Raw genomic sequence first — 19,263 nt, 5'->3', positions numbered from 1 at the left:
ACATATTCCATCACCTCCTCCTGGATTTCTCTTTTAGTTTCTGTCCGTCTCTTCTTAATTTCACTCACCTCCTCTTCCACCTCCTCTAATTTTTCCTTTACCTCCTTCATCTCCCGGTGCGCCCCCTCTATCTCTTCCTCTAACGCCACCTTAACCGTTTCGATGTGCGTCCTCACCTCTCGGTCCTTCGTCTCCATCACTTCTGTCACCTCCTCCAACTTCTTCGTCAACCCCTCATGTACCATCTGACATTCCTTTTGTGTTGCTATTAATTCGTTTTTAATGTCCTTTTGTGTCGCTTTCAAACCCCCGATGATTGCAGTGTTCTTTTCCACTTGGTCCGCTAGTTCTCTTTGTCCGACTGTCAGCTGTTCTACTCCCTTCGTCAGATCTTCTATTCCCCCTTGTAACTTAGCCGTATTATTTCTCACCTCTTTCTCCATACGCTTCTCCCCTCGCTTTACCTCCTCGCGTAGCCCCGAAACCTCCTCACTTACCCCTCGTCGTATTTCCTCCATCTCTTTTGTAGATGCCACCCTCATCTGTCCCAATTCATCCCTCTGAGCATCCAGTTTGGTTTCTACCCCGATTTTCACCTCCTCTATCTGCTCTCCCATTTGTTTGATTTCCCTGGCAGATTGTTCCCCTATTTCCCGCAATTTGTCCTCCATCCTATTTTCTAACCCCATTAACCCATTTTTCACCCCCTCTAACTGATTCTCCTGGGCAGCCATTCTGTTTTCCACCCCCGTTAACCCATTCTTTACCTCTTTTATCCCGTTGTCTAACCCCTCAAAATTATTGTCTAACTTCCCAAATTTCTTGTCTAACTCCTCAAAATTATTGTCGAACTTCCCAAATTTCTTGTCTAACTCCTCACCGGTACCCCTCGCTTCGTCCCTCATTACCCCCATTTGGTTTCTCATTACCCCCATTTGGTTTCCCATTACCCCCATTTGGCCCTCCAATCGCTCACCCTGAGCATCCATCCGGTTCCCCATTACCCCCATTTGCCCCATAAGCGCCCCCATCATTCTGCTTTCCATTTGTTTCATACTGTCGTTTTTTTTCTGCATTTCCACCATGAATTGGGCCATGAAGGCTTGTATTTGGGCCGCGCTCATTGGTTCCGCGACCGCCTCAACCACGTGCGCGAGAGCGCCATTTTGTGCGTCTGATACCCCCTCAACCGCCTCCTCATTGCTCTCCTCCTCCCTTTCTTTCCCTAAGTCCTGGGTTACCCCTAACCCGTCTATTTCCCCCACCGACATCCGATCGCCTTGATTGTCCATGGCGCGATCTCAAAATTCGGGTTTTATATTTTCGTAAAACAAAATCAAATTTCGCCGTTATAATTTCGAGCGCGTGAAACGCGCTCCGGATCGAATTCTACTTCCCAACACCAATTGTTACCCTAATGGTACAATTGGTGTTCCAAAATTTGGGCCTAACAAATTTAGTCCCAGGTCCGAATCCCACTCCTGACACCAAATGTTACAGACGCGGTTTTTAGATGTTATATTGACCGAGCGGTGGTGTATTTAACCGCGTCCGAACAGTTACTCCCCGATTAGAACCCGATTCCACCCGACGTTGACTAGATCGCCCCACAGATATTCAATCGGGAAACCTCTAAAACGACCGAAAGAGAATGAAAAAGAAGAAGAAGAAGAATACGGAGGAAGAACAGATTTATTATACACACACAAGCAATGGATGGAAGAAGCAGTAACACAGCGAATCATTAACTTACACTATTCATTTTTACTTAGCTCCAAGACAAACGAGTAGGACAGGACGTTCACACTTACACAGGGGATATTGCAGGCAGGTAAGGCTTGAGATGGATTGCTTGAGAGGGAGGCAAGGTCGGGAGGCCGCAGTTCGCAATTCCTCGCGGTTTTGGCGGGAAACCCTCCGTCGTGTCTCCACTGCGGTAGACGTTACGCGCTGGTTCGGCACACCTGCTCCTCTTCTTGGGGTGGGGCCGTCTCCCTCCTTTCAGCGCGTCTCTCCAAAGCTGGTTTCCTTGCCGAGCACCTCTCCTCTTTGGCTTGGAGCGTTTCACATCTCACCTCTTTGCTCATCTCCCAAGGCCTCTCCAAGTCATCTCGCAGCTCATCTGGTAAAGCAGTCCCTTACAGTCGCTTTTATCACCTCGGGCGAAATCAAGCCGCCGGCTCCCAGGGCACGCCTACCGGGTCGCTCACCGCGGTGTTGATTGGCTGTTAGAGCTGGTTCACTCCTTCCCTCTTATGACGAGGTGGAGACACGCCTTTCTTCCCCAACCCTACCTCGTGGCCAATGGTGGTTTGAAGAAAACCGCCCAAAATGCGGAAGGCAATTGGAAGGGAGGTTTTGGGGAAATTGCAAGGGCCTACGCTTATTTAGTTTGATACAATGCAAAGTCAATCTAGTGGGAAAACACATATTTAGCCTACATGGAATAAGGAAATACACTATTTAAAAGATATATCGTGACCTGCGTGTAAGTTTCATGGAATTAACTAGGAGGCCGGCTACGACCATTATTTACATTACCAGGGTGTTACCGTACCTTTTGTAACGTTCACATTGTAACGTTTTCACATTCGTTACACTTCCTCCAAAATTGTTACACTTCTCAAAAACCGTTACACTTCTCAAATTCGTTACACACTTCTCAAAATCGTTACAATATATATATATATATATATATATATATATATATATATATATATATATATATATATATATATATATATATATATATATGTTGGAACCCATCTGTGGATCGGTCCCATCGGCCGATGGGTCTGACCCATCTGTGGATGCACGAGAAATGACAATGCAGACCCATCGGCCGATGGGTCTGCGCCATCTGTGGATGTGTTGTTCACCTTGAAGGAATGTGTTGACAGAATGGTGCTCTTCAATCAGGTACACAGTCATTGGAATTACATGTGGTAGGAATTTAACAGAGATGATTTTTAAATGTTTAACAGATTAAACCACATGTCAGGGACTGCTTTATAAACATTTATGACATCAATTGCTTATTTTTAGGTTCAAATAAACATACTCATCCACCATTGATGCATAGGAAACACAGATGGGTTCACCTTCAAGGTGAACAACACATCCGCAGATGGCGCAGACCCATCGGCCGATGGGTCTGCATTGTCATTTCTCGTGCATCCACAGATGGGTCAGACCCATCGGCCGATGGGACCGATCCACAGATGGGTTCCAACATATATACTGAAACGCAAAAGAAACTTACCACCTTTGAAACCTTTAAATATCAACAATAACACTACGTGTAGTAAATGTGTGAACTTATTTGTGGACAATAGTGTCCTCACTGTCAGACAAAACGGTCACGGATGGTCACTTGAACCTTCAATGATCACTTCATAGCACAGCTGTTGAACAGCCGTTTTGACTGTCAGTGATTAGCCAAGGGGTACGGGATGATTTTAATGAGCTGCACGTGATGTCTTGATATTGGCTTTAAAAAGGCCAGTGCAAAATGGGCATTTCAATCAACATGCCACGATTGTCAAGGGATAAACGGCAGCATGCCCTGGGCATGCTGCAAGGCGGACTGAGCTACCGTGAGGTGGCACGTCGCCTTGGCTGTTCACACCAGACGATATCGGCCCTGGTGGACAGAGACACCCTCCACAACTCTGCAGATGACAGACCTCGATCAGGGAGGCCAAGAGTCACCACTGCAAGGCAGGACAGGCAGATGGTCCGAAGTCACCTGCGGGATCGATTCCGTCCAGCATCCCGCACTGCGGCAGAAACTCCGGGGCATGCAAACCATGGATCTCCAATGATACTGCACGAAGACGACTGCATGACTATGGTCTGACTGCCAGAAGACCATACAGAGGCCCCGTGATGATGGCTGCCCATCGCCGCAACCGACAGAGATGGTGCCAGCAGCATCAGCCGTGGACCTTGGCGCAGTGGAACGAGGTCGCTTTCAGCGATGAGTCAAGGTTCTGTGTGGACAGTCCTGATGGGCGTGAGCGTGTCTGGAGAAGAACTGGCGAGCGATATGCCGATTGTTGCGTGCTTCAAGCCAACAGGTGGGGTGGCCCAAGTGTGATGGTGTGGGCCGCCATATCAGGCCGGTACAGGACGCCACTGGTGGTTGTGGATGGGAATCTCAACACCCAGCGGTATGTGGATAACATCCTGCGACCTCATCTGCTGCCATTCCTGCTAGACCACCCAGAACTGAGAACCCTTCAGCATGACAACGCTCGTCCCCATGCTGCTCGCTTTACCACTGCATTTCTCCAAGGCGAGAACATCAACACCATGCAGTGGCCTGCGTTCTCCCCTGACCTGAATCCCATAGAGCACCTGTGGGATGAGCTTGGGAGACGCGTAGTTGGCAGGGCCAGGACATGGGCAGAGCTGCTTCAGACATTGAGGACTGAGTGGGACAGAATCCAGCAGCAATCCATCCAAAGACTGGTAGGCAGTATACGCCGACGATGCACTGCCTGTATCCAAAACAATGGTGGCCACACACGCTATTGAAAGGGGACTGACATTGCACCCTGTGCTGTTCTGTACTGTAGAACAAACTGATGAGATGGTGTATCTTGGTCAAAAACTTGACATGTCATCAATAAAATGCCAATGTTTCAATTATCAATTGTTGGTTTGTTTTATTTTGAACTGTTACAATTTTATTACATTTCAAACAAGTGATGTTTCTTTTGCGTTTTCGGTCTTTTTGAAGTTGGTCAAAATGGTCAAATTTTTTGGTCAAAATGCCCATTTTGCACTGGCCTTTTTAAAGCCAATATCAAGACATCACGTGCAGCTCATTAAAATCATCCCGTACCCCTTGGCTAATCACTGACAGTCAAAACGGCTGTTCAACAGCTGTGCTATGAAGTGACCATTGAAGGTTCAAGTGACCATCCATGACCGTTTTGTCTGACAGTGAGGACACGATTGTCCACAAATAAGTTCACACATTTACTACACGCAGTGTTATTGTTGATATTTAAAGGTTTCAAAGGTGGTAAGTTTCTTTTGCGTTTCAGTATATATATATATATATATATATATATATATATATATATATATATATATATATATATATATATATATATATATATATATATATATATATATATATAAGCAAAGGTTTGCGGTTGGGAGTATATCCAAATGACTCCATGGTAAGATCTCCAACCTTTAATTGAACAAACAATGACTCAACGTTACGATTAACAACATGTGAAGCCACACGCCTCCGTTAATCTTCCTCAAGAGTGATAAAATCATCTCAACATCCCCTTACATGCACAGTGGGCGTGGTATATGCAAAGTGGGGTGGGCAATGCTGGACAGCCAATGAAACCGTATCACACCGCTCTCGTGAACAGGGACGTTACCGACCAAATTCAAAAATCAACCGCATATTAACAGTTCAAAATAATCCTGTAAGCAATGCTGGATTATAACGCAAGTGTTGAGAAAATCCGGAACAATCATTACATTTAATCAAAAGTTAAACTTGCAAACAATTAAATTGTAAATTAAATTAAAACTGTAAATATATTAAAGCCAAAAATTTTTAAGACAAAATAAAATTGTCACATTATCAAGATCATCACATGTGGCCCTATGCGGTAAAGGTGAATGCGGGAAGGAGGTTGGTTTTAGGGGGGATAAAATGGGGGGGGGGAACCAGAGGGGGTTGGAAGTGGATGGGGGGGGGTGTGGGAGAGGGGTGGTTTGGAGGGATTGGAGGTGGGAGGGGGCAATTGTCCGAATAAAAACCTTGTGTGATATATTATGTGGACTCGTTGTTCAAAGTACGGAATGCCTGCTTCGTTTACACAAGAGTGGGTCAAAAGCTACCGGTAAGTCAACGACCTCTTGTGTGATCGAGGTAACAGTTTCTTCTGTGTGCCAAGCCTCCAAAACACGTCTTCTGTTTCTGTTGGGTGTGGAGCCCAAAATATCAACCCTGTCCCATAAAGGTGTGTGGCCTTCCTTAAGGCCATGTTTGGCAATAGCAGATCTGCTAGGATAATTACATTCAAATGCTTTTTGGTGTTCAGTAATACGTTGACCTAAGGTCCTCCCGGTTTCACCCACATACTCAGCTCCACAACCACAGGGCACCACGTATACCACCCCTGACCTATCCTTCCTCGGAAGCATGTCCTTGACCCTCATAAGGGCTTGGCGAAGGGTGAAAACCGGTGTGAAACTCACCCTCACTCCTGCCGATTTCAAAATTCTGCCGACCCTCTGTGAAACCCCCGGTACAAAAGGGAGAACACACCAACCCTTTGGTTGTTCTCGCGGTCTCAACCTGTTGTGTGGGGAAGCCCTTATCGTTTTCCTGTTGGGTAGCAAGCTGTCAGGATAGCCATTTGCCCTTAACACATTTTGAAGATGGTCCACCTCACTCATCTTGTCTTCAAAGGTAGATGGTAAATCACGTGCTCTTTTTGAGAGGGTGTGCACCACCGATCTTTTGTGTTCCATTGGATGGCAAGACTTGAAATCAAGGTAGCGATCAGTGTGTGTAGGTTTTCTGTACACCGTTACCTTTAAGGCTCCTTTGGGATCCCTTGCTACGAGTGTATCCAGGAAGGGAAGGGCTCCATTTTTCTCCTCTTCAATGGTGAAATTAATGGAGGAAAAAGTTTTATTTATGGTCTCATGGATGATGCCCACCTCATCAGAATGACAGATGACAAATGTGTCATCCACGTACCGGAACCAAACACGTGGTTGTGTTAGCCATTAGGGTTTAAACCCCATGACTCAATTCTGCATAACATCTGAAATTATATATCGTGCTTCTGAAAACTGATTTGAACTCAGCTGCAGGCAGAGGCGGGGGGACAAAATGTGGTTTCGAGACTCGAGGTACAGGGTGGATCCTTAGCCCAGTAAACAAGTCCTTGAATGTATGTGCCAGACAGTAGATAAAATGCTCGCGACCCACGTACAGGGAAAACATGTTGCCAAACGCCTTCTTCACAAAGGGAATAATTAATTATATATCTTTGTAGTTTCTAGTATGTCTCCTAAATCAAGGATGTAACCAACCTTGGAAAGAAATATAGACATTACACATCCTTTGATAGTTGTGTATTCAGCATGTGTATCCAATCATTCATCTACCATTTAGCCTAGTGTATGAGAATATTTTCTTCGGCCTGCACTCGGGTCTGATATGTTTAGATAAAGAGCCAAAAAGGCTCAGCCTATCCTATGCTTACATCTTTTTGTCTAAGTTTGGCCTTCTTCAGGAAGGGACGAGGGAAGGTGGGTCTTTATGGCCCAGGTTTTGCTATGTCTTTAGCGCAGATTCTTGTCTGATATTTTGCTATAAATGAAATGCCTTTTTACTTATATTTGAGCGAGTGTCTTGAGGAATTGCCCGCTGCGTGTTAGGCGGTGCATTCTCGAGCCTTGCTCCACACTGTGTGTTTGTAATCGATTTTATTAAACATTGTTGCTCTGATTCTTCTTCTTCTTCCTTCCCTTGAGGTCTTCGACCGACAATTTTGGTGTCAGGAGTGGGATCATCCAAGTGTGCAGACGAGGTGGACCCTCACGTTCCAGGTCGGGAAGGAGGCCTGCCGGCATCAAATTTGGGTAAGCATTTTTGCACATCGAAATTGAAGTCTCCTGCCTTGCTTTGGACGTGTGGACCTCTGTCGGCTGTACTACCTGGCTTGTATTCCGAACCATATTTAGTTTAAACCAGAGCAGCAGTGGGTAACGAATCGATTATACAGGGCGCCCGAGATAAGGAGGGATATCCCTCAGGTAAGCTTCCTGCGTGGGAAGCAGGTAGACCCATATGTGGGAGATAGATAATAGGTGTTAAGTTACTCCGGCGTGAGAACTGCGTTTAAGGCTAGAGATCGGGGGGCGACCCGATCTTAGGACTACCAGGAGGGATTAACCCAAGAAGGTAGGAAGAATGGGTAATAAGGTAGGAAAGGAGGGAGAGCCGTTGAAGAACACTCCAGCGTTTTACATGAAAAGAGATTATGGGTATGCTGCTTTGCAACCGAGCAAGGCATGGACTATATTGACCGAGGGTTTGAATACGCCTTGGCCAGAGGAAGGGTCATTTGCAATAGACAGGTTAGATGTGCTATATGGGGCTTTAGATGCCCTAGAGAAGAAGAAGAAGAGACTCCCACCTGATTCATGGAAGGTCTATAGTTGGTGGAAGGTGGAGGCCTTGAAGAGACAGGCAGCCTCCAGACGAGCGAGTTTGCGAGGAGAGTTGGGCAAATACCAGAATGAGCGCAAACAGGGTCCAAAAAAGCAGGGTAAACAGATGAAGGCGCTCGCAGCGCAGACAAGTCAGAGGCTAATGGTAGCCCGGATTAATTCCGATGAGAAGGAACAGGATGAGGAAGATGAAATCCCTGTTTCCTACCCCCCCCCCATGGTCCAGTCCCAGGATCTAAGGCACGTACCCGACACCAGGGCGCTATAGGGGAAACAAATGGGAGACCCCCTAAAGTTCATAAGACCCCACAACCATCAGCCCCTCAAGTCGAGGACGATAGAGATAGCGGCACAGACACCCCGGGGTTCCCACCCCCGATAGGTCCAGGTCAGAAAGTTTACCCTTCACTAGTGGAGTATCGGGCACCAGTGCAACGTGCGATAGAAACAAAGGGAGTGTTCCCCATGCGATGCGTGGGAATAGACGCAAACGGCGTGGCAGTAAGGGAACGTGTGCCTTGGAAAGAATCTGATTTAACGGCCATGCAAAAGAGGGTTCAGGAAATGTTGATCGACCAACCTTTGGATATAGTAATATTGCTCCGTCACTGGATTACAGAGGATGCCCCAGATTGGAGAGATATTTGTCATTTGGGAGCATCTATATTGCCACCAAAGGTATGGGTAAAGGCTAAAACCCTTTCATTATGGCCAATAGATGACCCCATGGCTCGGGTGCCACCCATGACCGGAAACGATTGGGACATTTTGAAAAATCATCTCCTGACCAACATTGGCAATGCGTCGCGCCACCTGGAGGGCCAGATTGGGGAAAAATTGGGAACATAAAACAGAAAGCAGGAGAGACTATCGGCGATTACCGAGAGAGGATAGAAAAAGCGATAGCTCGATGGGGCGGGTTAGGATTAATCCAAGTCGAGGACCTACCCGCTCCCCTGGTGAACAATTACCTAGTAGAAGGGCTTCGGCCCGCATTAAAAAAACAAGTGCATGCCGTCCTTTTCGGTTGGAAAGGAATGGGGACCAATGAATTATGTACAAAACTCGAACAATGTCCGGGCTCCTCTTCGGAGGAAAAAAAGGAAATTAAAGAAGAAATGTTGCAGATGTTAGTAAGGGAAAAATTGGCCCAGCAACAAACAACAAGAACAATGGGGAGCAAGAAGAAACAAAAGGGGGCAAAAATAATGGGAAGTGACAGTGAGAGTGAGTCAAGTGATGACGAGACACTCGGTCCGGCACTGCAGGCAGCTGTGATGCAAGTACCCCGGGGACCACAACAAGGGCCTAGTGGGCCAGGGAATCAGACGTGGAGACAACCCCAACAACCCCAGTGGGCTGCTCCACCATGTTCTGTGCTAGGTCCCCCGCCGGCCTATTGGCCACCACAAACACCCATGCCAGGATGGGCACCGCAATGGGGACCCTCCAATATGGGCCCCACCCCATGGGTTACCCCCAATTCGGGCATGCCATACGGGCCTTGTGCCCCAGTCCAACAAATGCCGAGGGGAGGGCAAGGGCGCCCACCTCCCTACAAAGGGGGGCGAAGGCCAAACCAACAGGGGGGTCCAGGACAGGGACCCCCAGGGAGAGGGGCATGTTTTGAATGTGGACAGATGGGCCACTGGAGACGGGATTGTCCAAATTATCCAAGGGGACCACGAGGACCCCAGGGACAGCAAGGGCCGTCATATGGAAACGCCTATTGACGGGACGAATGCGGGCCGCCAAAGGAATGTCCATTGATAACAATGACCCCAGATGAGGAACCGACCTTGACGTTAGATGTAAATGGACAACCACTAAAATTCTTAGTGGATACCGGTGCGACTCGCAGTTGTATCAATAAGGGACAACTACCTACTTTGAAACCGACACACAAAAGCGTCCAAATCCAGGGCGTTTCAGGAAAATTAGAAGCTCTCCCCGTATCAAAGGAGACCCGAGTAATGCTCGGACCGCTAGAAGCTAAGCATGCATTTCTCATGACCACTACTGCCCCAACTAATTTACTAGGACGGGATTTGCTGTGTCGATTAGGTTGTAACATTGCGTGCACCAAAGAAGGTGTATACGTCGACGTCGGAGAATCGAACCGCGATTTGTTAATGATGGCATTGCAGCGCGCCAGCCCCACCGTGTATTGGTGGCGGTTGGAGGAAGGGGCTTTAGCAACATGGACTCATGTGATCGACACGATTGGCGCGCAAACGCAAGAAATTCGTGATTGGCTAGAAGAACACCACATAGCCACAAAATTGAAATATAATCCGCCGCATTGCACCGCATGTTATGACGCGACTGGAAGCGATGATTATTATTTAGACATGGTTGCGGCAGCTTTAGGGGAAACCTCTGATCTTCAATTATCACACATATGGATTGGCCGAGAGGGCATTGGGATTACGGTAACCTTGTCGCCACGCCAGAGATCAAAGGCTAAGTACCCCGAGGGGATGGTAGCGCATGTTACCCTTAGCACCGCCAGAGGATGGCCACCCGAGAGCATTGGATGGATGATGGACCGACTGCGGAAAACGCCAGTAAGGCGTCGATACAATGTTGAACACCGAACGGTCCATGTGTTGGACAACAATGAAGGGTTCATAATTAATTTGGCACCTCAAGACAGACGAGTTCGATTTGAGATGGTGGAACTGCCACCCAAAGCGGCACATATGGTCAGGGCGGTCCCCACGACTCCAGGGGACTCCGATGGATTGCTCGATACCGTCACCCCATCACTATGGGCGCAACACGAGAATGAAGTAGGGCGCATTAGGAATGCACCTCCGTTGGTGATTCCAATTAAAGAAGGGTTACCTTTACCACACATTCGGCAGTACCCACTTCGGCACGAGGCCGACGCAGGCATTTTTCCGGTGATAGAATCGCTCGTGCAGCAAGGAATAATAATCGAAACCAAAAGCCCATGTAACTCCCCCATTTTCCCAGTGCCAAAACCAATGACAGGAAAGTGGCGATTTGTGCAGGATTTGCGAGAGATTAATAAAATAATTCAGGGTATTCATCCAGTTGTACCAAATGCAGAAGTTTTGATGACTTCCATTCCGCCAGATGCTACACATTTTACAGTCATAGACTTGTGTTCCGCCTTCTTTTCAGTGCCAATAGCTCCAGAGTCCCAGTATCTCTTCGCTTTTACCTTCCGGGGGAGACAATTCACCTGGACAGTGCTTCCGTAGGGTTTCGCAAATAGCCCCACCTTGTTTTCAAGAGCGCTGCACCGCGATCTCGCAGATGTCCAATTGGAAGGCGGCTCGGTGCTGTTGCAGTACATCGACGACTTATTAATCTGCTCTCCATCCCAGGCAGCCTGCGAGACGGATTCACTAGCGCTGTTAAATGCGCTAGCCGAGAAAGGCCACAAAGTAGGCCGGGAAAAATTGCAATTTGTGCGGGAGATAGTTACATACTTGGGACACGCGATTTCGCATGGGAGACGCGAGCTCAACGCGAGCCGGGTCACGGCCATCATGGAAACCCCGTTGCCTCGTACACAAAGGGAGGTGTTGCGATTTTTGGGAATGGCAGGGTATTGTCGTACATGGATAATTGACTATGCGTTACTAGCAAAACCTCTATATGAGGCGACGAAAAACGACCAGCCACGGATGGTGAACTGGACGGACAATCGAATACGCTGCTACGAAGGACTCAAACGAGCCCTGGTAACGGCCCCAACCTTGGGCCTTCCCGACTATAAAAAGGCCTTCACACTTTTCACCCATGCAGTAGGGGGATTCGCGCAATCTGTGCTAACTCAGACTCATGGAGATAGGGAACGTCCGGTAGCCTATTTCAGCAAAAAGCTTGATGCGGTAGAACAAGGCTTTCCGCTGTGCTTACAAGCCGTGGCGGCTGCCCGATACGCAGTTGAGCGGACGGCCGACATAGTAATGGGACATGCTGTCCTTTTACAGGTACCGCATTGCGTCCATACACTACTACAACAGCGAAACACACAGCATTTCACAGCCACTCGACTGATGCAATACGAAACGGCATTAATTATGGCACCCAACATGACGGTGATGCGGTGTACCGTTCTTAACCCAGCGACACTTTTGCCAACAAAGGAGGAGGGAATCCCGCACGTTTGTACGGACGTGGTCCAATTAATATCCACGGTAAGGCCCGACTTACAGGACACACCGCTACAGGAAGCCGATCACACCTATTACGTCGATGGTTCAGCCAAACGGGCTTGGGACGGATCCCTGTTATCTGGGTACGCAGTATGCTCGGATACGGAGACGGTCGAAAGCGGCCGCCTCCCGCCCACCTGGTCAGCACAACAAGCTGAACTGTACGCACTCACGAGAGCGTGCGAAGTAAGCGAGGAAAAGGCAGTGACAATTTATACTGACTCGGCATACGCACACGGAGTGGTCCACGACAAAGGGGCCATATGGAAAATGAGAGGGTTCCTCACTTCAGCGGGAGCACTCATTAAAAATGGGGACTTAGTGCGAAATCTGCTTCATAGTATTATGCTTCCACGTGAAATAGCTGTAGTTAAATGCCGAGGTCACCAGCGTACAGACGACGCTGTGGCCCGTGGAAACGCCCGAGCCGACGAAGCAGCAGCACAAGCGGCAAACCAACAGATTGGGTATAATATGCCAGTAGTTACGCGTAAACAGGGCGCTAAAGCGACCGCCCAGACAGACGTTCCGACATCCGCACCTACAGAGTTCGATGTAATACAATTACAAGCCGCGGCCTCAAACGTAGAACATCAAGATTGGATTAAATTGGGAGCTCAGCGCCCCGCAGAAGGACAAATGTGGACGATTAATGACAAACCCGTGGCACCGCGAGCTTTATTGCCATGGTTGGCACGCATGGCGCATCAAAATGGCCATGTGTGCCATAGGGGGGTGATGAGGCAGGTCACTTCCACCTGGGCAGCACCAGGCCTTTCGGCTGCGGTTACCATGGTCTGTCGCTCGTGCGCTATATGTCAACGGCATAATAGGGGGGCACCCCCCAGACGCCGCCACAACGCGGGTCACCCGGCTCCCGTCGGGCCGTTCTGTCATATCCAGTTCGATTTTTTCAATTTACCGCCTTGTATGTCCTTTAAGCATGTATTGGTAGTGGTGGACATGTTCACCAAGTGGGTGGAGGCCTACCCATGCGTCAGGGCTGACGCTATAACGGTGGCCAAGTGCCTTTTGCGGCACTTTATATGTCGATTCGGTGTCCCGCAGAAAGTGTCATCCGATCAGGGCGGGCACTTCACAGGTGACGTCATTAAAGCCGTGTTAAAGGCCTTGGGAGTGATACAGTCGTTCCACTGTGTTTACTACCCGCAATCGGCGGGACTTGTAGAACGAACGAATGGCACACTGAAAGGTAAGTTGGCAAAGATTTGCGACGAGACAGGCCTCAAGTGGCCGGAGGCCCTTCCGCTAGCGTTAATGAGCGTGCGCTCCACTCCAGGGCGCACCACTGGTCTCTCTCCGCACGAGATATTAATGGGTCGGCCCATGAGTTTGCCGGTATCGGCGCCAGTGGATATGGCAGCCCTTGAATTACCTATCATGGATGACATGCTTTTAAAGTTTTGCATAGGTCTCTCCCATGTGGCGCGCAGCATACATGAACGCGTTCGGGAGGCCCTGCCGGAGCCAGCAAGCAAGCCTATCCACACCTTCGAGGCAGGCGATTACGTGCTGGTGAAGCATTTCACCCGTAAGACTGCGCTCGAACCAAGGTGGACGGGGCCATACCAAGTTCTTCTGATCACACCAACAGCGGTGTTTTGTGAGGGCAAGTCGTCCTGGGTACATGCCACACATTGTAAGTTGGCCATACCCACAAACACAGACACCTCAAACGCACCACCACAGATCGAGGATGCTGCACCACCGCCTGTTAGGGGTGGCAATCACACTTAGTTTAATATACCGCTTTGCCAGCACTGGGGACATGAGGGCATGGGCGAACACGGAGACATATGCATATGGCGACCAAACCATTAAGGTCTACCGGCAGAGAGTTATCTGGGGCCAGAGGCTAAAACAGGTGTCTGCAACAGGTGCATGGGATGCTAAGAGAGGTATTAGAGGACATTGGATTGACTTTAAATTGAAATGAAAATTGAAAGGGTGGATTAGGAAAATGAATTTGTTCAAATAATCGTGGCATCTGTGGGATGCAACAATTTTGTGCCAGAATAGTGTATGGGAGCCGTCATCTGGGAAGCGTCGTTAAATGGCCGTAGGTTTAGACAGATATTGAAAGGGTTCGTGCAATGTCATTTTGGGGCTTATGGCTCGCCATTGTCTGTCTGCCAGTTATGGTGGGCAGAGGGAAGAGGGAGTGATACTGCTCTGGCCTCTTGCTCGGCAGAATTGAGTATTGCTGGTTTTACCCCTGTTCAAAATTGAGCTCTCGAGAGCTGATTAACATTAGGATGCATCTCTCAAGGGACCCCTGGGTGGTCTCGAGAGCTGAGGTGTGAAATATGATGACGTTGTCTTATGGACACTTTGTGAGTGGCTAGACACGTGCCTGAAAGGGGAAATTGTATTCATAACTCATGTGGGTTGTGTCTGAAGAAAAGGTTTAAAAGGAAGTGTGAAGAAGGTCATGGAAAGTGCAAAGATGATTGGAGTGGAAAGTCGAATCAGATGGATTATTTGTCAATGACAGGTGACTGCAGGAATTGATGAGAAAGTGGAGGAAAAGGTTATAAAAGTTAATGGAAAAGACAGGAAATAAAGGAAAGTGGTTAGTTATGGACTGTTGTTTCGTGATAAGAAGGTGATACAAGGGGTTGGCTTGCACTGGGGGGGAAATGGTTGGTAAATCATGTATTATTAGATGTAGGGAAGATGATTAAAAGGAAGGTATTTTCAGAAATTGGTGAAAGTAAATATGGCATTCGAATTTCCAGACACGACACAGGAAATGCGGCTATGAATAAGCCAACCATCTGAGAGATAAGGTAACTAAATGCCAATTGGTGGGACGGGGGGCTAGGAATTTGATCATGGTGTGTGTAAGAAAGTATTTTTCAGGATGGACAATGAAGAAACCGCCGTCGGAAGACCATGATCTTGACCATAGAGGCCGTCGACCTGAATGGGTCCTTCAACAAGGCAGATGTGACCGGCGCTTCAGAATTTTGTATTGATTTTTGTGATGACTGTGATACTTGTGTTGAAAAATCCCTTGTGGGAACTGGCTGATGCCTGTATTGATTTTTGTGATGACTGTGATACTTGTGTGGTAAACCCCTTGCGTGTACTGGCTAACGCCTCTTATGTATTATGAATGATTGGCGAATAGATAGTCTCGCATTAGTAATGGAACGAATTGGAAACGAAACCCGAATCGCAGAACTACAATTGGAAAACGAATTAGTGCATATGCGAACGATGGTGATGCAGAATCAAGTGGCTTTGGATATGTTGTTGGCAGAAAAGGAAGGAGTATGTGGGGTAATCGATGAACCTATTGATGCTTGGGATTCTGATAATGATTATTTTAGTTGGGACGATTATACCTGTGATTTAGAAAGTGTAGGTTCTTTTAAAGGTTATTGCTATTATGCCAGCAGTAAGGAGCGGATGGCAAACATGTATCCGGGAGAACCACCCTCACCACCACTTACACCACCCGTAACAACCACTTTGGGATCGTCTCAGCTTAGAACACCCAACACTTTGAATACTGACGTTGACACAAACTATGTGGAGATGGAGATTTGTGATTATGAGGAGATGGATATTGGTGATGACGAATGTGCATCCTTTCCTTCCACAGAGCAATCACATGTACAAGGCTTGATGGCATTGGACGTCGATTGTTTGCCCTAATTCGCGAGGACCACGCCTGCATAAGGAGGGCCCTAAATCTGGCTGGCAACCGGATCGCACCTACGCCGCTGCGAGGGTGGATTCGGAATCCGGCCGGGCGGCAGCAATCTCTTAACCAGGCGCCGTCGTCGCGAATTATGGCTAACAATTTATGCGTTGAATGTTAGACGGCCAGTTAGGGCCGATATCTTTCTTGAGCATGCGTGACGCTGTGTCGCGCCTGGCATGTGACTAATTGGGATGCTAACCACTAGGTATACGGTGTCTTTCCAAGGAGTTGTCTTGTAAAGACAAAGGAAGGAACTGTTAGCCATTAGGGTTTAAACCCCATGACTCAATTCTGCATAACATCTGAAATTATATATCGTGCTTCTGAAAACTGATTTGAACTCAGCTGCAGGCAGAGGCGGGGGGACAAAATGTGGTTTCGAGACTCGAGGTACAGGGTGGATCCTTAGCCCAGTAAACAAGTCCTTGAATGTATGTGCCAGACAGTAGATAAAATGCTCGCGACCCACGTACAGGGAAAACATGTTGCCAAACGCCTTCTTCACAAAGGGAATAATTAATTATATATCTTTGTAGTTTCTAGTATGTCTCCTAAATCAAGGATGTAACCAACCTTGGAAAGAAATATAGACATTACACATCCTTTGATAGTTGTGTATTCAGCATGTGTATCCAATCATTCATCTACCATTTAGCCTAGTGTATGAGAATATTTTCTTCGGCCTGCACTCGGGTCTGATATGTTTAGATAAAGAGCCAAAAAGGCTCAGCCTATCCTATGCTTACATCTTTTTGTCTAAGTTTGGCCTTCTTCAGGAAGGGACGAGGGAAGGTGGGTCTTTATGGCCCAGGTTTTGCTATGTCTTTAGCGCAGATTCTTGTCTGATATTTTGCTATAAATGAAATGCCTTTTTACTTATATTTGAGCGAGTGTCTTGAGGAATTGCCCGCTGCGTGTTAGGCGGTGCATTCTCGAGCCTTGCTCCACACTGTGTGTTTGTAATCGATTTTATTAAACATTGTTGCTCTGATTCTTCTTCTTCTTCCTTCCCTTGAGGTCTTCGACCGACAGTTGCACTAACAGGGCTGGAATGGTGCGGTGCGTTCCTCCAAATCCTCCATCACCATGTTGGCAATCACAGCCGATACCGGGGAACCCATGGCTGCGCCATAAACCTGCTTGTAATATACCTCATTAAATACAAAGTAGGTGGAAGAGAGGCAGGTAGAAAGCATGTCACAGACGTCCATCGGGCTTAAAGCTCCCGCAGTCTCTTTCCATCGATCATCCTCCATCAAACGCCGGTCTGCCACCTCAATCGCCAGGGCTATGGGCACGTTGGTAAATAAAGACACAACATCAAACGAAACCATGGTCTCGTGTGCCTCGATGGTGAGCTGCTTCACTCTTTCAGCAAATGCTGTGCTATTGTGTACAGTTCGCTCTGTCGTCCCCACCAAATGCTTCAAAATGTTTGCCAAAAACTTGGATAGCGCATATGATGGACCATTAATACAGGAAACGATTAACCGGAGCGGAAATCCCTCTTTGTGCACTTTCGGTAGCCCGTAGGCCCTGGGAGCCACGCCCTTACTGCTGTACAGACGTTTGTATGTCGCAGCTGATAATCTCCCAGTCGCTTTTAATCTGGCAAGCATTGAGTTTAACCTTCGTTCCTCCTTCTTCGTTGGATCTGCGGTTAACCGTTCATAAGTACTTTGGTCCGCCAACATATCCTGCATTTTGTTCGTGTATACAAGACGATCCATGAGCACCGTTGCCCGTCCTTTGTCCGCAGGCAACAGGACGGAGGTTTCTTCGTTTGCGCATTTCAAACTGCCACCATCGCCTCGCTAAACGGTATGACCAGGTGCAACGGTTGGCTCGTACTATTGCGCCAAGACTACCTGTCGAGTTATGGGACCGAATACAACGGAGAGCTCACACTTTCGCGGAGCACACTCGGACATCGATGGGGAAACGACATCAACGAAAGTTCACAGCATTGGTTGATGAAACCACACATCGCATGACTCCCGTCGTTGACGTGAACATTCTTCGGAACCGGTGGGTGGTTAACCGGTCGAGTACGCAGCTCTCGGAGGCACAAACCAGCTTATTGCAGAAGGGCCTTAATTTTGCCATCACTCCCCGATTTGTTCCGAAAGACAATACATCTGGACAAATTTACCACAGCTTTTACAACATTACTGTCCTGCAGCAAACGACATGAATAATATGCCCATAAGCACATAGTGGAAATCGACTTGCTGACCATCAAGAGCCTGTATATCGCACTTATTATGACAATGTGCAGCAGTGTATCCATATGGTCGGCGTGCCGTCGCACCTGCTCCGTGCCAACATTAAGTGGGTCTGCGACATAATGTGGTTTACATATTGCTCGTTTCCAATTTTGTTGTTGTTGCTGCATAAAGATGTTTGTTTTGCCAGTCATGAATAAGAAAAATATCACACCGGCATCAACGCTTCCATCAAATTAAAGTTAGGCTATTTTTTTTTTTTTCACGATGGATGTTTTAGAAGGATTTAAAAGATTTTTCTGGCCAAAGAAGGTAAGAAATTAGTACATGTGGAGGAGGCCAAGAGAAAGATATTGTGGCAAGGGCAAAAAACAAAGATGGTGATGGGTAAGACATATTAGAAAGCAAGAGGGACATTTGACTAAAGAAGCCATGTTTTGGACACCAATGGGGGAAAGGAGGAGGAAGAGACCAAGAAAAACTTCGAGGGGGATTACTGAAAATGAACTTTGTTTAGAAAGGGGAATTGCCCTTAAGCTTAAAGGGACACGATCATTAACTTTTTTTGAAGATATATGCTTTAGAGGATGCTATTAGCACAAAACAACTTGTGAGTGCACGTGGGTCCCGGCGGTCCCACTGGCCTAGCGCTACCATGTTTAGACAGCGACCTCCGTCCCCGGGCACCACGTCTGACTCTCTTATTCAGGGAGCATGGCGACGTGGGCACGGTAGGACACCCGCGGAGCCCCGGCGGACCGGGGACGCGCGAGCCTACGCGTTAGCGTGCTATGGCGGAATCAACGGCTTCGGCCACGGCCGAGCCGATACTCGGCCCGGTCGCCCGGAAATGAACTGGTCCGACGCCCGCGCTAGAGAGGTCGCG

At 47.9% G+C, this 19,263-nt stretch overlaps 1 protein-coding gene across 1 annotated transcript; it reads left to right on the top strand.

The window, feature by feature from the left end:
- Positions 1–12,065: 12,065 nt before the first annotated feature.
- On the top strand, positions 12,066–17,015 carry LOC144893673 (uncharacterized). Its single transcript, XM_078784956.1, has 2 exons — positions 12,066–15,905; positions 16,051–17,015. The coding sequence occupies exon 1, from the start codon at positions 12,171–12,173 to the stop codon at positions 14,175–14,177; it is 2,007 nt and encodes a 668-aa protein (XP_078641082.1). The 5' UTR covers positions 12,066–12,170; the 3' UTR covers positions 14,178–15,905; positions 16,051–17,015.
- Positions 17,016–19,263: the final 2,248 nt, after the last annotated feature.

Source organism: Myxine glutinosa, chromosome 1 (genome assembly GCF_964187855.1).
Source record: "Myxine glutinosa chromosome 1, kmMyxGlut1.1, whole genome shotgun sequence".
Classification (NCBI taxonomy): Eukaryota; Metazoa; Chordata; class Myxini; order Myxiniformes; family Myxinidae; genus Myxine; species Myxine glutinosa.
This window is presented reverse-complemented; position numbering and strand designations above follow the sequence as displayed.